Source organism: Anabrus simplex, chromosome 1 (genome assembly GCF_040414725.1).
Source record: "Anabrus simplex isolate iqAnaSimp1 chromosome 1, ASM4041472v1, whole genome shotgun sequence".
NCBI classification, from domain to species: domain Eukaryota; kingdom Metazoa; phylum Arthropoda; class Insecta; order Orthoptera; family Tettigoniidae; genus Anabrus; species Anabrus simplex.
In genome coordinates this window covers 557,738,756-557,757,408 of record NC_090265.1, presented here as the reverse complement: position 1 = coordinate 557,757,408, position 18,653 = coordinate 557,738,756, and the positions used below count along the sequence as shown (strand labels likewise).

The window sequence follows — 18,653 nt, the reverse complement described above, 5'->3', positions numbered from 1 at the left end:
GTCAGGGATCTGATTGTGTAGTGGAAATGGGAAGATACAACCACAGCAAAATTGTGGCTGTGTAAGCTCTGTGTTAACTGATGGGAAATGTTGAGCATTGAAGAAGGCAGTGCGGGAAATTTTCATGACAATGTGTGATACCATCACCCATGAATTCTGCAGTGCTATTCATTGTGCAGTTAGCATCATGAATGTGTGCCAGGAGATACGAAGGCTGGGCTCAGTCTTGTGCACCTTCCTATAAACAGCACAATTTACCAGTAAAAGTAGCGCCTCATTCTGTCTCATAAAAAAATTCACCACTGGTCCCTGGATGACTTGAGACATGTAATTTGTAATGATGAGTAGCGATATACCATGCAGCAATCCGATGAGAGGGGTTGGGTATGGCGAATGCCAGATAACGATATATGCCAACCTATAGAGTGCTCACTGTGAAATCTGGTGGAGGTGGGGTTACAGTGTGTGAGTATTTTCATGGAAGGGTCTCGGTCCTCTTGTAATACTACAGAGCATATTCATGGCAGAAAGATATAAGGACATTTTGACCAGCTGATTGTTGTCTACAGTACAATACCAGTTTGGAATTGATCACAGAATTATAATTCTCCCTACATAGCATGGGGTCTGTTTGTGAGTGGTCTGTGGACAATAATGTTCTGGAAATGCCCCTGGGATGAACCAGAATGGTGACTTCGCTCCAGACTCGAATGATCCAGGCAAATACCAAGGGTTTACTATAAACCTTATAGGATGAACTGACAATATATCGTCTATATTCACCTTTGCAAAAAAAAAAAAAAAAAAAAAAAAAAAAGCTGACATATATTTATATTTGCCTAAGGTTAAAAAGACTAGCTGACAATATTTTGTTGATGGAATAAATATAAATGTACTTTTAAACTAGTTGTTTCTTTCAAAATATATTTTTCTTTGCCTTCCCTGTGAAAAAGAATAGTTTCCTCAACGTTTTGGAAAATATCATATAATGTAGAGTTTTCAAGAAACTTCAATACCAGTAATTTTTTTTCGACTTTTTGAGTGACTCTACGACAGTACTTGCTTTGATTTTGAGAAGAGAAATGTCAGGAGATAAGATTGCTTAGTCTTCCATTGACATGAGTCACATAGGAGCTGATGATGTTTGCAGTTTAAAGGGGCCTAACAGCTCGGTCATCGGCCCTCACATAGGAGAAAATCCAGCTGATCTACCCTTGAGAGGCTGTGGAGCAAAGAAACTTGTCACAGAAAAGTGGTAGGAGGGACCTAAGTGGATGACAGAACATATTCTTGGATATGTTCATGGATTTTGAGATTCATACAGAACCATCTTCGTCCAAATCTGGAGAGATCATGTCTTGAGCATTCTGTGATGCTGAAAAGATCACAATTCAAATTAAAGAGGGATCATTCTCCATTGAGAATGACTAGAACTGAGGACTTCTTTGGATTTTTTCAAAGATACTGATGGCATTTTAAAGATTAGAACTAAAATTGTTTACCAGAGAGGTACAGAAGATTTCAGTGGACCTATGATCTTGCCTTCTAAACATGACGTTGTCGGTAGGTTGATATTGTCATGTCATGAGTCGAACAAACATGCTGGTGTAATTGCCTCCTGAAACATTCTGCAAGAGCTCCAATGGATTTTTAGTGGTTGAAAGAATATAAGATCTGTAATATCAAGATGTATTAGTGTACAGAAGGAAATTGGAAACCATTGCTGCACCATTATCTGAAACCTGAAAGTGGCTGGATTAGATATGGCTGGACCTCTGTTTCTTAAAAATAGTAAGAAGACTAGGGTCTGTCTGTTCACTTGTGCCATTTATTGCATGGTGTACCATGAAGTAGTGCTATCACTTTCAACTGAGTCCTTTTAGTTAGCTTTATGAAGGTTTGTTTCCCAAAGAGGAAGATGCTTCATTATATTCTTGGATAATGGCACAAATTGTCGGGAGATGACAGTCAGCTCAAATCACTGGAATGGGGTGTAATTGTGAAGCACGGTAAGTTACTGTTTGTCAGATTGAATGGAGATTGAATCCCCCTACACCTGTCTGGTTGGGTGGTTGGTGGGAGAGAATCATAAGAATCCTGAAAGACTTTCTTAAAAGAATACTGTTTAATATGCATAGAGATGAATACTACCCTATGCTATTGTTAACCAATAATTAATTCACACCCTTTGACTTGTTCATATATCTCCAAGAATGATACAGAACCAATTCCTTTGGTTCTACATCATTTCTGCAAAACATAAAGGAAATGGGTCATCCAGACTGATGTTTGATCACTATAGATTGAACCAAAGAGAAAAATATAGACAATTGCTGCAGAGAGATCTATGAAGATGATTCTGAAGTGAGTGCTTAGGGCAATTGATGCAGCAAGTCCAAGCAAAGAAGGAAAATCAGCCCTCAGACATAGTCAGAAACATTGCCTTTGTTGGCAGTGATACTACGAAGCATATGGATTTGACTCTTGGCAGAGTCACTGATATTATCCCTAGCTGAGATGATGTGTTAAGAATGGTGATGCTGCAGACTGCTAATGGACAGCTGACACTACCTATACAAAGACTTCATTTTTTGATGTATCTACATCTGATGGCTTGGGAAGGAGCTTCAGTGAGAGATTGATGGTTGTGTTGTCTACCAGTCAAGGTGAACAGCCTAGTGGTGTTTGTGATAAGTTAGGAGAAGAGTAAGAGATGGGATGTTTGGTGAAAGTATCTGAAAGACTGAATCTGTGAAATGTGTTGAAGTGTTCTACAACTCAAGGTGGGAGGATGAAGAGTTCTCAACCAACTATGAATATTTTGTTTTTGTTTCTTGACAGTCATTTTGTTCCAAAACAGTATAGCAATAAAGTCACTTTGATTTTTGTATCATGTAAACATAGCCTTGTAGTATCTACATTAAATATCTTCAAGAAAACCTGTAGATATGAATTAATCACACTATTTATAAAAATCTTAATTACAAACTATGTTATGAATTCATGAAAAAACTGTAATGAACACCTTGATCTTTTTCATTTCACCATGTAAACGGCTCATCATTCTGGATGGACTCTTCTCAAACATACTCTATAGTAAAAGGGTTATGATCATGGCTCTTATCTTCCTAGTCCTTTCCTACCCCAACATAAATATCCCTAACTGTGTTAGTCCAATGTTAAATATCTCAAATAAGCGAGTTCACTTTGTGGTTTGGGTCACATAGCTGTTAGGTTGCAACATTTTCCATGGTCTATACTAATATCAAAAAGAGAGAAAGTTCATGAGCTTGTTAGTATATAGAGGCAAATCTGCAGATACACTCAATCGACTTCAGTAATTCCTTCACCATTACATCTTCCAGATTATTATAGGCTATAATTAGGTTAGGTTATCAGGGGAGCATGCAGTTTAAAAAGAATAGAGCAAGTTAGAAAACTTACACATCCAGGATCCTTAAAAGTGAATATGCTGCCTGAACTGTTTGTCATATTAAAACTGGAGCCATCATCGCCATAAGACCTATCTGTGTCGGTGTGATATAAAGCCACTAGAAAAGAAGAAGGAAAAAAAAAAAAAAAAAACTGGAGCCCACCAGTTATACACAGAATTCAATTTTCTTCAAAAATGTTGATGTGCATTTTCTTCCTAAATCTTATAATTTTTCCCAAAAAATGCTTTTGTCATTTCGATGCTTGCTTTACACAATAAAATCCAAAATAACAAGTCAGCCATGTGGTTAGGGTTGCGTTAGCTCTGAGCTTGTATTTGGAAGATACTGGTTTTGAACTCCACTGTTAGCAGTCCTGAAGATGGTTTTCAGTTTTTTTCCCCATTTTCACACAATTACAACTTTCACCAATTTTCTTACCAATTATACAAAGTTTTCATGACCTTGAGTGGTGAAGACTTGAACTGCTGTGTAACTTAGTTTGTTAAGAAGACCTATAGGTAGGACAAGAAGTTAAAACACAGAAATTAATTTTTTACTCCCCAGACACTTTCGTTCAGCTCTGCTCTAAAATTTCCATTGCGAACTTTGGGTCCCTTTATGTGCAACGGGTCACATATTACATGTTTTGAAAATAATATTGAAAATAATCTGTTGTATTACAGGTGCTGGTTATTGGATCAGGGGTTGTAGAGTGGCAGAAAGCTAGTGATGGAGATGTTCCAGCAAGAGCTCTTCCTGTTGGCTATACAAAGGATGGTGAAGTGTCGTACAGTGTTAGGGTCCAGATTGATGGCACTACTACTCCAGGCAAGGTAAACAGAGCTTTAACACAAAAGTTACATCCACGTAAAAAATGATTCCTTACTCAGTGTCTGGTATTCGGAACATATGTACAGGGTATCCATAAAATAGACATGCCCCATTTTGTTTAGCAATAACTTGTATTGCAGGGTCGGTAACCCTGTTAATAATCATGATGTTAAGTTTGGTAACTACAGTAACCATGAAGCTTGCAGTTAGGTTGCACAGGGGAGTAATAAACAAACATTGCTGAACAGAATCCATTTACCATCGAGCTCAGATCAGTGACAGCAGTTCGGAAAGGTATCATACTGATACCTGTGACATGGTAAACAGCATCAAAATTAAATTTTGAGACCACATTGGTATGGAACTGCCAAGGAAAGCAATAGAGTAAGGGTGTGGGTGGAAAATGTACATTCAGAAAAGGTAGTGTGAGAGATCATTCCCAAAGTGGCAAGTTAACAGCGAGGAGGAAAACAAGCCATGCTGCTGAGGCATCATTGCAAAACTCTCTTCACGATTCCACTCGGGAAAAGATTGTGCGAACGTGATGAAGGACATACAGCATGAATTACACCGCAAGCCTTACAATCATTGCATATCAACAAACAGAGTGATGCTGATGTGGATGTACAGGTAAAACTCCTGAACAGTTGGGGAAACAACATGGCAACGGAGGTCTAATTATTGGGAGTAATCTCCTATAGCACCACATTTCTAGAGCATCAATTTTCTATTGACCAGCCATCTCCATCTTCCAGGTTTCTGCTGCATATGTCATAATAGGGAAACTAAGAGTTTGCATGAGGATGAGTTTTGTCTTGGTAGTGATGGGAACTCTAGTACTGCCTTTATCCTATGTCCTTTCACTTTTGTATTGAGAAACATTGTTGTATTGCAGTGCATGTATTTTAAACACATTGTAAACAAAAATTAATATTGCTCATTGCACAGGCCTCAAATATATCCTGAGTTTGCTGATGTGTGCTAGCCTTTAACTTGTACATTTTACCCTTGTAATTTTCTAGTAGCCATAAAAGCATTAACATTTAAAAAATGAAATGCTGTTTCTGTACTACAATATTTGCTCTTTTTTGATATGATAAATATCAGTTTTGTTGAAGATGTTTACAAAATTCCAAAGTAAAACTTTCATAGCAAATATTAATGTAAACCTGCTTTATTATTCTCCCATGTACCCATTAATTATAATATGAATTAGAATGTATATAGGCAAATTGTTTATACACTTTTAAGTGCATAACCATAAAATGGTGATAGCAGTGGATGAATAATACTCTGTGACCAATTCTACCTTGCAAGTTAATTGCCCTGGGATATTTATATAATATTAAATTCTATTTATATCTGAAACTGCTATATATAAACATTTTTGGAAAAAATGATATGATCTATTTCACAGCGTGTGTCTTATTCTAGCCCTACATAAGGATGCAGTGGCATCATATAGCTAGCCTTTGGATGGCTTGTCTCCACGAATATCTGTCCTAGGCATAGTGAATTGCTTGTTGCATGTTCTCTGCTGTTAACCTCTTCAGTTGATGCACCCATTTCAATGGAGCACGTCCTCTGGGCCTTCAACCAGCGACTTTCCCTCTAGTAATAACCTTCTCCAGTCCACTGGGTCTTTTGATAATGGGCCGATGACCTTAGATGTTAGGCCCCTTTAAACAACAAGCATCATCATCATCATCATCTTTTGATAATATGAGATGATCCAGCAGCTTTCAATATAGAGATGGATAAAGCAAAAACAAATATTTAAAAAAGCGAGAATTCCCGTGTAGTGAATTAATTGTCTTGATACATTTACAATTTAATGTATGCTTTGTACTAGACTTCCTGAAATACCTACTGACCAGGTACTTGAAGTGCATTCTGTTTCACTTCAAAATCTGTATTTCATACATCTGGCTTTCAGTATGGTTAATTGAAACTTTACTTTCTGACCTGCACCCTCCCAATCTATGTTATGAAAGAACTTAAAGTTGGAATATTACAGTAGGGTTTTCCTCTTTTTTAGAGTATGTGGTAAAATATGCTATACCGGTACCATAAACTTAAATTTTCCATCAGTGAAGGTGCACAATGGATATCAGAGTGGATGGGGTTACACAAACTTTTAGCACAAAAGATTTATACCTGAGAACTTACAGTGTACAGAATTTAGAGAACTTACAGTATATAGAATTTAATAAATGAATTAATAACTATAAGCATACCTATTTCCATACGAGTATCAAATAATCTAATCTTAAATAGGGAAGAATCGTGCACATTCATTCTACAACACCACAATGTTAGGATTTGTCTTCATTCAGCAGCTCCCTTTGAAATGTAACATTCCTAAGCTGTTAAAGGACAGTGGAGGTGGTAGCATGACAAGAGCTATTCCTGACAGCTTATGAAAATAAGTTTCAGATCCTCAACGTCTTAGTACTTTAATGCACAAGACTGTGCTGTGTGTGCATGTTATGGTAATTTTTATGCAAAATATGTTATGGTTCATTGATCAAGCAAAATAAATAAAATGTTCACAACAGTTTGAACAAAAGTCAAGTTGAAACTGAAACTATTCCAGTTTTTTTAGTTTCTTCTGGAAGTATGTTGGTACCTATGTTAAGAACTGTGACCATCTCTTCTCAGTAGAAAAGCAGGCAAAAACCCCTGTTTCTGCACAAGCCAAAATCCCCTTTTAACTACCTTCGGTAGGTTTGCAACTTGCCTATAAATATGAAGATTTCTACAGATGTACAAAACAAGATGCCAGCTACTGGCAGTCATGAATACAGATTGTATTCTGGAATCTAGAATTCAGGAAAATAACTAGCAGTTGTTGTAGAAGTCCCTGTTTTACATACTGTCAAATATGGATCTGAGTTACAGGATTACCAAACAGGTCAGCTCAGTGTGTTGCAGTACTGCCACTTATAGCTGCTAACTCTGTACTCAGGAGACAGTTGGGTTTGAATCCCCTGGTAGCCATTCTCAAAATGGTTTTCTGTATTTTCCCATTTCAATTCCATGCAAATGCGACAGCTTCTTCCTTCCCATTCCTTGTTCATTCAATTACACCTACATCCATAGACTACCGAGTAAGCTGGCCATGTGGTTAGGGTTGCGCAGTTGTGAGCTTGCATTCGGGCGATGGTGAGTTCGAATCCCACTGTCAGCAGCCCTGAAGATGGTGTTTCCATGGTTTCCCATTTTTACACCAAAAATACTGGAGCTGTTCCTTAATTACGGCCACGGCTGACCTCTTCCCAATCCGTGCCCTTTTTCATTCTTCCATTGCCGGAAACCTTCATGTGTTAGTGCAGCGTTAAACAAGTAGCAAAATGAAAACACCACCCACAGACAGCACACACACGGCAGCACATGTAGCTCATCCCTATGTGGTGTGCCAAGAAAATTGGCTACAGATCTGGTGAGCAGAACATGGCATTGGACACTCCCAGTTCTACACAAAAGCTATAAGCTAAAAAATTAGAAAATATAATAAAATTGAAATCATAATAGGCTTTGCTGTTAAACCATATATCGGTACTGAAGTTCATAGTCTTATCATTCTACAGTATGTTTAAATGAAACAGTAGAGGGTTAATATTCTAATAATATATTTCCTTTTTTTTTTTTTTTTCAGCTTGTTCCCAGTGAAGGGAAGTGCTGTATTTCTTATGACTGCAAAGAGTTCACGTTCCAGGAATATGAAGTTCTAACAGTACAATGAAGAGGATCCACATATATTTGATGTTTAAAATGTTATGTTCCGTACTGCTTATAAAATATCTGTCTTGCGAGATAACACTGAATTGAATTATTGGACTATGTGCTTAGTACCGCAGTTTCGTGAAGAATGAAGATGGTCTTCAATTCTTATACTACATATTATGGCATTCAAAACTAAGAATACTAGACTTGTAACAGTATTTATTTTATGCCTCCAAATTTTTAAAAATACAAACATCTTAAAACTATGTCTGTCAAGATAGCCATGTTGTAGTTTTACCTCATGCATTTCCTTGTAGGTAAATACTTGACACTTTAGAAATATTATAATTTTCATACATGTCTGTAATGATATTGTTACTAATCTTACCAAAGTACAGTATTATACTTGTTTATATTCTTTTTATTAACTTCCTTTGTAAAATAAAGCAAGTTTTAAATTGAGTAAAAGTCTGTTTTTGACAAGAAATCTGTGAACTTTCACTTTTTTCCCTATAACCTCTTAACTTATTTTGGTGTCTGCATTTTAAAATACCATTTGTCAATCCGATACACACAAATACACAAATATACACGTGTGTGTATGTATATATATATATTTTTCTTTTCTCCCCTAAATTATTGTAAAGTACCAGTACTGAGGAATTACGTTTAGTATAGTGTTAACAGGCAATGATTTTCTTAAATGCTCAGTAATCTTTCACTCACACATAATGTACAGTACGGTATCTATATAAATAAAGTTATAAGGGGTCTGCTGTCTGTAATTTCATTTGTTTTGACAATTTTTCCATTTTATGTCAACTCAAGACCGTATCAGTAGTTTTCGTGTCTGTTTATTTGTTTGTTCCACCATCAGGCTAGATCGATCTTGACCAAACTTTATATTTAGAATACACTCATCCAGGGCAAATTTAGATATGCATATGATTTAAAAATCACTGAATAGACTGGGGGTTTATAGGAAAACCAGAACAGAACAGTTTTCTTCCATTTTCTCTTATACTATTAATTTTCTGTAAAATCCGTGGACTGTATGTGAAACATCCCTTCATTCTAAATAGTTTTTGTTATGTACATAATTTTTCTTACTATTCAAATGACAGAGAAAATTACTAGAATGCCATTTTTGTCATCATTCCTGTAAACTCATGGTGGTTCCATGGTGGGTAGAAAGCGAGGCAGACGTCAAGCTGCCATTCTGTGGGATATTTGCGGAATGCCATTGGAGGTTACAATCGTGACAGAATGGCAATAAAGGGGGGGGGGGGCTGTTAATATTTGAATAGTACCACAGAGTGCAGTCCATTATTTCACACCATAAGGTGTTTTCTGGTATTTGCAATAATTTTTACTGTATTTCTCTTCTACTTCTGTTTTCCAATTTAATTTCTTGCCTTTGCCTTGTCTCTTTAGGCTTAAGTAATAAGTCATATCATCTGTTTTCCAGGGAATACCTGCACCTAAATTTCTCCCCTGTTACCGCCTTCTTATATCTGTAACTCATATCTTCACAATTTAGTGATGGATAATTTATTTTCCAGTACATCCACTTGATATTTACGTATTTGTCGTATACGGCTATCCTCTGTTATAATCCTGTTTACTATTATTTTCAACTTTCTTAACTGCATTAGTTTCTTCCTTAATTACTCCGTATGTATGCGAGTGCTAATCCAGAAACCTGGGCACTATTTCCTTTGAAGAAAAATTCTAAGGTGTTCAAATGTACACTATAACTTTTTGGCCCAGGAAAATATCAAAATACGGATGCAATTTTAATGATGGTGCAGACCTTCATTCTGGGGCAACTGTTGGCTAAACAGTAAGTCATATCACAGGCCAGTTTACACACTTGCCACTCAAATTTGAGAGATTTTCAGCTTTGGGCCTATGACTTTTGTCATATCTCTATTCTTTATACATTAGAAAGTGCTGCATTTCTCGATTATAATCATATTTTTCCAACTCAACTGTGATTGTCATTAGGAAAAGGGGCCTGCCATTATCATCAAAAATTCCCTACTGCCCATCTTACATTGGAAACAATGAATGGCATTCTCCCTGTTTTGTTTCTCAGATAGCTCTAGGATACAGGGAATTTAATATATCTTACTCACTGTCGGTATAGTAATTTATGTAGAAATCTGTATACATGATAGAATACCGTAGCAAACACATTAAATTTTGATTTGATGACAGGATGTGGCAGAAGTCCAGGAAGAGCCTGATGCAATACTGTAATTGGGGGGACGAGGAGGAACGATGAGCGAGAATTAGTATCACAGAGTACTATCAGGTGTGCAGATGCAGCGATAATTTAAATTTTCCTTGAGCGCTATCTTCTGCAAACTATGTATCTTGATATTATAGATCTTAAATTCGTCTGCCATTGAGAACCCAGTAGTATTCTGCGGAATGTTGAAGGAGTCAACTACAGCAGCATGCTTGTTTGACTCATGATGAGACAAAATCAACCTTCTGACAACTTCCTGTTTAGAAGGCAAGATCATGGGTCTCTTGATATCTTCCTTATCTCTCTAGTAAACAATTTCTGTTCTAGCCTTTAAAATGCCACCAGTATCTTTGAAATAATCTAAAACTCCACACTTTCTAATTAATCTCATTGGAGAATGATTCCTGAACTATGATCTTTTCAGCATCACAAAATGCTTGAGACATGATCTCTCCATATCTCTCTGTGGCTTTGGATGAAAACAATTCTGTATGAATTGCAGAATTTAAGCTACTAGCCTTACAATCTTGATATAGCTTTAAAATCATTTTGTACCGGTACCAATCCTGCTCATGTTTAGCTTGAGCCAACAAGCAGGATTTCACTTTCTCTTTCAGCACTGCTTCCTCATCAGTAGGATAGTTTGGTGATGAAAACAACCAAGCTCCTGTATGTTCTGTCATACAATTAGTTACTTCCACCACTTTTCTGTGACACGTTACTTAACTCCACAGCCTTTTGAGAGCAGATCTGCTGGATTTTCTTCTCCTGTTGCCCATGTCGATGGAAGACCAACTGATCTTACTGTATTTCCTGAATTCTATTTTTTGCAAAGATGGACCAGATTTCTTCTCTTACGACCCAGGCAAGTATTGTTATAGAGTCACTCAAAAAGTAAATGTTTCTTTCACTCCACAGGATCAAAATAATCTGTATCAACACATAAAAGATTTTACTTGTCAAATGTTGACGTTTATGAGCTATTTCCCTCTTCATTAAATATACACTTTTTATTAATCTTGGATGAAAAACAAATATTTCCAGTTCCTTAACAGTAAGGGAGTCATAATGAAGGTGGTGGTCCTTAGCCATAACTTAATTCAGCTATTGAAAGTTCTAAAATTTGGACTCCAACAGCAGAATAGACTCCTTATACAAATGTTTTAGGATTATAACATTTGTCTATATGTGGAAGCATTACCCTGTACATTAACTTTCCAGATGATACGTACAGTATTCAGCTGACAGATATTGTTCACTGCTGCATCTCCAATCTTTCTGCCAGGTCTTAGTGAGCTCAAATTGTTTTCCAGTGCACTGTAATTTCTAAAAATGAATCACAGGTCAGCATGTTGATCCTATAAGGTTACTTTTCTTTCCTTGCCATCCTCAGCCTCACAATGTAGTCAGAGGGTGAGTTTCTGGGAGAAACTTAAAGTAATGTTTCAGGGTAGCGTGTATGGGGTCTGCCTCCAACATGGTTTGCCCAAAAACTAAATTGACATGCTTTTTGTCACAGAGATTAATGCAAGAACTAGCCCTCTCATTTGCAGCAATTTTTCAGCTCCTGTTAGTCTTTCTATTTTATATGATCTCAGTACTGGGTTTCATTAACTGCGCCTGCTTCACATCCACAGCAAGTGACATACTGATTTTTACAGAAATGGTGAATTGTCAAATTTTCTTTCCTCATTTCATTCAAAAAGGCTTTTCCAGGAATAGAAGTGTATTTGCTTTCTTGGCATCACTCTTTCATCATCATCGTACATTTCCAGTTTCCCGGGTACTGTTAATGAGCCTCTTCCACTTCTTCCTGTCCATATACAACTTGTCATGGAGAACATCATCCACTGTCCATTCTCTGGCAACTAGATCAACCTTGATCATGTCCATCCATCGAGTTTTAGGTCTTCCTGCAGATCTTTTCCCCTCCACCTGTCATTCCAAATTTATTCTGGCTGTTCTTGTAGGCTCCATCCTCATCACATGCCCGTACCACCGTAGTCTGGGTGTGCCGATTCTAATAGGGATGTCTTTATTCCGGCTTCTTTCATCACCTCCTCATTTCTTAACTTCTGGATGGTGGATCTAAGCAATTTCATCTCTGATGCTTGTAGTCTTGATGAATCTCTTTTTGTGAGGGTGCACGCTTCAATACCATACGTCAATATTGGTATGAAATAGCTGTTAAACATAATCAGTTTGGCTGGTTTTGGAGTCATGTAATCTTTTTACACTTTATACATTGTATCTTTATACTCTTTATACACTTCAAACATGTGGAGATGGGGTCGAAAGCAAGACTCAATAGAGATCTTTGTCAGCAATGCTTGGCAGTAATGACTGGGAATCTTGGGGAATAGTTGAAGTCAGTCATTGACATGCCTGATTGTATTAATTTTTCCCTCATTTTGAGGCGTCATGACTTCTTGGTCATCAATTATTTCAATTTCACTGTCAGCTTGAATATCTTCATGTCTGCTTACCCAGTGCTTGGAGATATGTTTAAGGGGAACTTCCTGCATACCAGTACCCTTACTTTATATCCAGCGTCTGCTGGCAAGAAAATGTCAGAGACACTGTTTTTCTGATTTTTCCAGCATTTTCTGGATCTTGCCATATCTCTATGTGTGACAACAACCTGTACATACAATATTTCTCCCCCCCCCCTGCCATATGATACTAAATTTTTTCAGAAGTGAGAAAAAGTGGTTTTCCTTTCCAACTCTAAAATCTCAAAGCAGTTGTAGGACTTTGGCATAGTTTTTGCAAGTTCTTTGTGACTGCAGTGTTCCTTCATGGCCCTTGATCCTTTTTTTGTGTCATGGAATACTGTCATTTGATTTTCTATATCCTAAGTAGGATTCTCCTTTGACATGCTTTGTCTCAAGTCTTTGTTTTTGACATAAATATGTTTTAGAGCAAAGAGTTGTGTAACAAAGTGATGTCATGTAACAAAATGTGTGACAGAAGTGTAACCTAGTAAGCATGAAGGCTGTAATGTAAGGTATGGATACATGGATGAATGGAAAGACAGTGTTATCTAGCAACTGTACAGGCTATGTCTTAGGGCTGGCAGTAATCTGAAATTAACAATCGTTGATGGATGGCCATTGCTGAGAGGCATATAAGACATATTTTTGGTCCTTTGATATTACCAATGGGATATTTGACACCGTTTGCTTGCATTTAGGTACCGGTATACACTTTTGTAATTCTTCCGTAGCATAAATAGGCATTATCCCTGAGTCACTAGCACCAGTCTCTTCTGTATCATTCTGTTAATCTGAAAGCAAGTGACCAACCTATTACCCATAATCATTATTTACTATCACATTTTCAGATTCATGACTTTGACCAGTTTTCATTTTATAAGATATCATTCAAACAGCTCATCATCATTGTATGCATCAGTACAGTGTAATAAAAATCAACACATGTTATAACCTGTTCCAAATTATCAATGATACTGGAACTGGCATCATCATATTTTTGCAAATTCTGCAGTGCAAATTCAGTAGTCTCATGCTACTGAAGTTCTAGAGGTAAAGTTAATCCAGATACTTTTAAGTGCCATTTCCACTAGGCTTTTCCCTCTTGAAGTAATCTGGAAGCATGATGTGATTATATTAAGGAATAATTATAATCACTTTGTAATATTGGACCCAACAGCACGTTTAGAATCGGGCAAAAAACAGCCACACGATGTACACTCTGAGAAGCAGGCAATCTACGTTCCAGTATCCAACTACATCATGGACAAGTATGATGTAAACTCCGTCTACAGATTTTTAGTGGGTGCAAGAGGTACATTCCGGGGGTGATGAGCGAGTTGTGGAAGAGGATTGCCCTCAAGGAAAGCTACCTAGCCAAGATTGCAAAGGCTTCTTTTAAGGAACCATTTACATTCAAAAACATAAAAATTGTACAATACTGTATCTTGTGGCAAACCCATTTAGGATCAGTTTCCTAAATGAAGGATTATATCCCTACTAGCAAGATACCCGTGCTTCGCTATGGTGTTGTACTGAAATTTATAATTGAATGCTTAACGTTTTATATATAATCCGCCGAAATTGGCGATCTGACTCGTTTTCTGAGAGAATCCGCCAAAATTCCCGATCTGACTCGTTTTCTAATAGATTACGGCAAGTTTCCTCCCATTTTTCAATCTTTTTTTTTTTAGCAATCGATTTCGTACTTCCCAGGCTAGGTCCAGATATTCCACCCGGTCAGTTGGGTCCTTAAATCTTTGCCATCTTTTCCTATAAGCATTTTTAGTAAGGATCAAATCCTTCAGGAGATCCAGCGTGGTGTCGTCTTGGGTGCCTTGGCGATACTAAACCCGCGGCCGGACTGCATTCTTAGTCTTTACCCGTCCAGGACCCGTTTTCAGCGCGTTCCGCACATTTGACGACGGTCCAGAACATTATTATTATTATTATCAGGGGCGAAGTGTCAGGGGAGACAGGGTAGACAGCGTGTACCCTTAACATTTTGTGAACGAAATATTGTCTAGTTAATTTTTTTTTTTTTTTTTTTTTGCTAATTGCTTTACGTCGCACCGACACATGTATGTCTTATGGCGACGACGGGATGGGAAAGGCCTAGGAATGGGAAGGAAGCGGCCGTGACCTTCATTAAGGTACAGCCCCAGCATTTGCCTGGTGTGAAAATGGGAAACCACGGAAAACCATCTTCAGGGCTGCCGACAGTGGGGTTCGAACCCACTATCTCCCGATTACTTAAGCGACTGCAGCTATCGAGCTCGGTAGTTAATTTTTTTTATTTTTATAATAAGTATTTCCATATTCATGGCATTATTGTACTCTCCGCTTTACACATTTTCGTCAAACTTCGGCAATATTAGGGCTCGCATCAGTTACACAAAGCACGTAGGCGAAAGTAGACGCTGTCCATTCTATGTATGTTCCCTTTGATTTTCAAAGCTTTCAGATGAGCAACACTAACGCTATCTGTAGGAGCTGACTGTGCAACTATGACTTTCCTATAGCGAGATTTCTCCGCCCAGTAGACAGACTTTCCAGCGTCTCTTGTTGCTCTCATTGGCTAGTATTTGGATCTCAGATATAAAGGTGCACTTATTGGCTACCATCTCAGACATGCTTTTAATGTAATTAATTTGAATTTATAAGACACGTCTCAAAATAAAACAATAATATTCAAATACGAAATAAAACACTCTTACACCTAACAAATGAATGACAGCATGGAAACCTTTCAAGTACATTCATTTCCTTGCCCACCAATATTAGTCACGATATTATAACCCCAACAACTATTGGCGTATATTCTTAATAATGAACTCCAGAGTGTACATACGGGAACAACAAAACTGCTTAACTTGATGCCGTATATTCCGTTAACGTCATTCTCGATCACGCTATGAGTGCCTTCAAACGAATTAAAACCTATTTAAGGAATTCGATGACCAACCATAGACTGTCTAACTTGGAAACTCTAGCTACTGTATATAGAGAGAAGAACTGTTGTGACATCTTAGCAAGATGCCTGACTTCAAAAGGAGAGTAATAGATATATTTGCTGAAATGAAGGACAGACGGATTGAATTCATTTACAAGAATATTGCTTAAGGTGACTTGTACGAAAGCCTATTTATTTCTTATTTGTCTTTTTAAATCTACATAGCAATGAAATATATTACAATTTTTTTTATTATAAAAGTATGTTATTTGACAATTCCCGCTGCCTATTTAGTATATATTTAAAACAGAACGAGTGCACGTAGGCTTATAGTTCTTTTTTTGCTATTTTGCTTAACGTCGCACCGACACAGATACGTCTTATGGCGACGATGGGACAGGAAAGGCCTAGGAATGGGAAGGAAGCGGCCGTGGCCTTAATTAAGGTACATCCCCATCATTTGCCTGGTGTGAAAATGGGAAACCATGGAAAACCATCTTCAGGGCTGCCGACAGTGGGGTTCGAACTCACTATCTCCCCGAGGCTTATAGTTTGTTATAGGATTTGTTTTAGTTTCAGTCATTAATATAATATTAAATATAGATCTGTATGCGTCGAAAACAAAATTCAATATATAATATGATTAAAATAGTTTAAATTAAAAAATGTCTGTCTACCCCCTTACTGAGTTCACGCTTCGCCACTGATTATTATTATTATTATTATTATTATTATTATTATTTATTATTATTATTATTATTATTATTATTATTATTATTATTATTATTATTATTATTACATCTGCTGCCATTGTCATTGTTGACAATGTGACCAGCACAATTGTTGCGCGTAGGCAAGTGTGCGGGATTTTTGGCCATACGAATGACGTACCTCCGTGCATTATTGACGTTATTACAGAGGTGAACAATTTGACGGTCAATCGCATTCCTGTCGTTTATTTCAAATGTGTTTAAATTTTTATTTATATGACAGGAGAATCTACTGTAATCTAAGAACGTTCTCCGAAGGAAAAGATAGCTGTTGAAAATGAACTCAGGAAAGATTAAAGATCGGTTTATAATCAGAATAAGTACATCGAAAATCTACAGCCTGTTTCCAGTCATTTGACAGGGTCAGGAATGGAATGAATAAAGCCCCATCTAGCGGCAACAATAGGAACTGTGCCGGCTGCCGAAGCACTCCTCTGGGGCAATGATCGATGAATGAAAAATGAAATGAAATATTGGACAGTGTTTCTGGAATGTATGATGACAGAGAAAAACGGAGTATCCGGAGAAAAACCTGTCCAGCCTCCGTTATGTCCAGCACGAATATCACATGGAGTGACCGGGATAAGAACCACGGAACCCAGTTGTGAGAGGCCGGCGCGCTGCCGCCTGAGCAACGGAGGCTCCTTATAAGTACATTATGAACAGTAAAATCAATTGGTCTCACCTCCTTTTACACCCCACCGCCGTTAAAAAAAATTAAAAGAAGGAGTGTGTCTTTATGTTTAAAGGAGATTCCAAACACCAATGTTCACGTCTATTATCTTCAGTTTTGAGATATAAGTATCCCCATAAAAATAACTCACTTTATTTCACTTCCTTTCACACTCATCCCCCCCCCCCCCACTAAGTGAATTTTCCGGCAAAAAATACTTGTTTCTTTAATAGTAACGGATCTTCTAAATACCGATTATCACGACTCTAACTTCTTCAGTTTTTGATTTATGTGTCCTCATGAAAGGAATTCTACTCCCTTTCACGCCCGTCCCCCAATATGGTTTCCACCCCAAAAGGAGATCCAAATACCAATTTTCACGTCTGTAACAACTTTAGTTTTTATTAGATGTATGTATTCTCATACAATTAAGTCAATATATTTTCAATTCTTTCGACCCCACCCCCCTCCACCCGCTTCATTGGATTTTCAGAGAATACGTGTTTCTTTAGTTTTAAAGCAGATTCCAAATATCTAATTTCACGTCTTTAACATCTTCATGTTTGAGATATCAGTAGCCTAATTAAAAGAAATCAACACCATTTTCAGTCACTTCCCCCCCCCCCCACCCAAGTTGTATTTCCGAAAACTAAAAATACACGTTTCTTTATTTTTAATAGAGATAAAAAATACCATTTTTCACTTCTGTAACATGTTAAGTTTTTTGAAATATACTGTAGAAATTCTCATTTTAAAATTTCACCCCTTTTTATTTCCCCTTAAGTGGAGTTTCCAAAAACATCACCTATGTTTCTTTACATTTACAGGAAGTTCGAAATACCCACTTTTTGCGTCTGTAACATTTTACGTTTCTCAGATATTCAGTAGATATAGTCTTTCAAAAATTCACCCCAATTTGTCACTCCTGTTTAACCGCCATTGATTGGATTTTCCCAAAACAAAAAATGTGTGTTACTTTATTTCTACAGAAGATCCCATATACAAATTTTCAGTTCTGTAATATCTTCAGTTTCTGAGATATATGTATCCTCATTAAAGGCATTCAACCCATTATTCACCCTTTTACACCCCTCCTATTGGGATTTATAGAAAAAAAAAAAAAAAAAAAAGCAAAATACGTGTTCCTTTATTTTTAAAGGAGATTCTAAGTACCAATTTTTACATCTGTAAACTTTAAAGGATTTGAGATAAAGATTAAAGGCATTCAACCCATATTTCACCCTTTTACACCCCTCCTATTGGGATTTACAGAAAAGAAAAAAAAGCAAAATACGTGTTCCTTTATTTTTAAAGGAGATTCTAAATACCAATTTTTACATCTGTAAACTTTAAAGGATTTGAGATAAAGATACACTCATTTTAAATCTTCTCCCCCTTTTCACCCCCCCAATTAATAGGATTTTCCAAAAACAAAAAATACGCGTTTCTTTATTTTTAAAGGAGACCCCAAACACCAATTTTCAGGTCTTTAATATCTTCAGTTTCTGAGATGTAAGTAT

At 37.0% G+C, this 18,653-nt stretch overlaps 1 protein-coding gene across 4 annotated transcripts in view; it reads left to right on the top strand.

Annotated features, from left to right (window-relative positions):
* The window catches only part of LOC136869478 (uncharacterized), a 37,614-nt gene extending 28,991 nt beyond the window's left edge, over positions 1-8,623 (top strand). The window contains exons 3-4 of one of the 4 annotated variants that reach the window (XM_067144852.2): positions 4,118-4,267; positions 7,924-8,623. In XM_067144852.2, the coding sequence (XP_067000953.2) occupies positions 4,118-4,267; positions 7,924-8,010 (237 nt within the window). In that variant the 3' untranslated portion in view covers positions 8,011-8,623. The remainder of the gene's footprint in view (positions 1-4,117; positions 4,268-7,923) is intronic. The other 3 variants (XM_067144855.2, XM_067144853.2, XM_067144854.2) reach the window with 3 other exon arrangements.
* Positions 8,624-18,653: the final 10,030 nt, after the last annotated feature.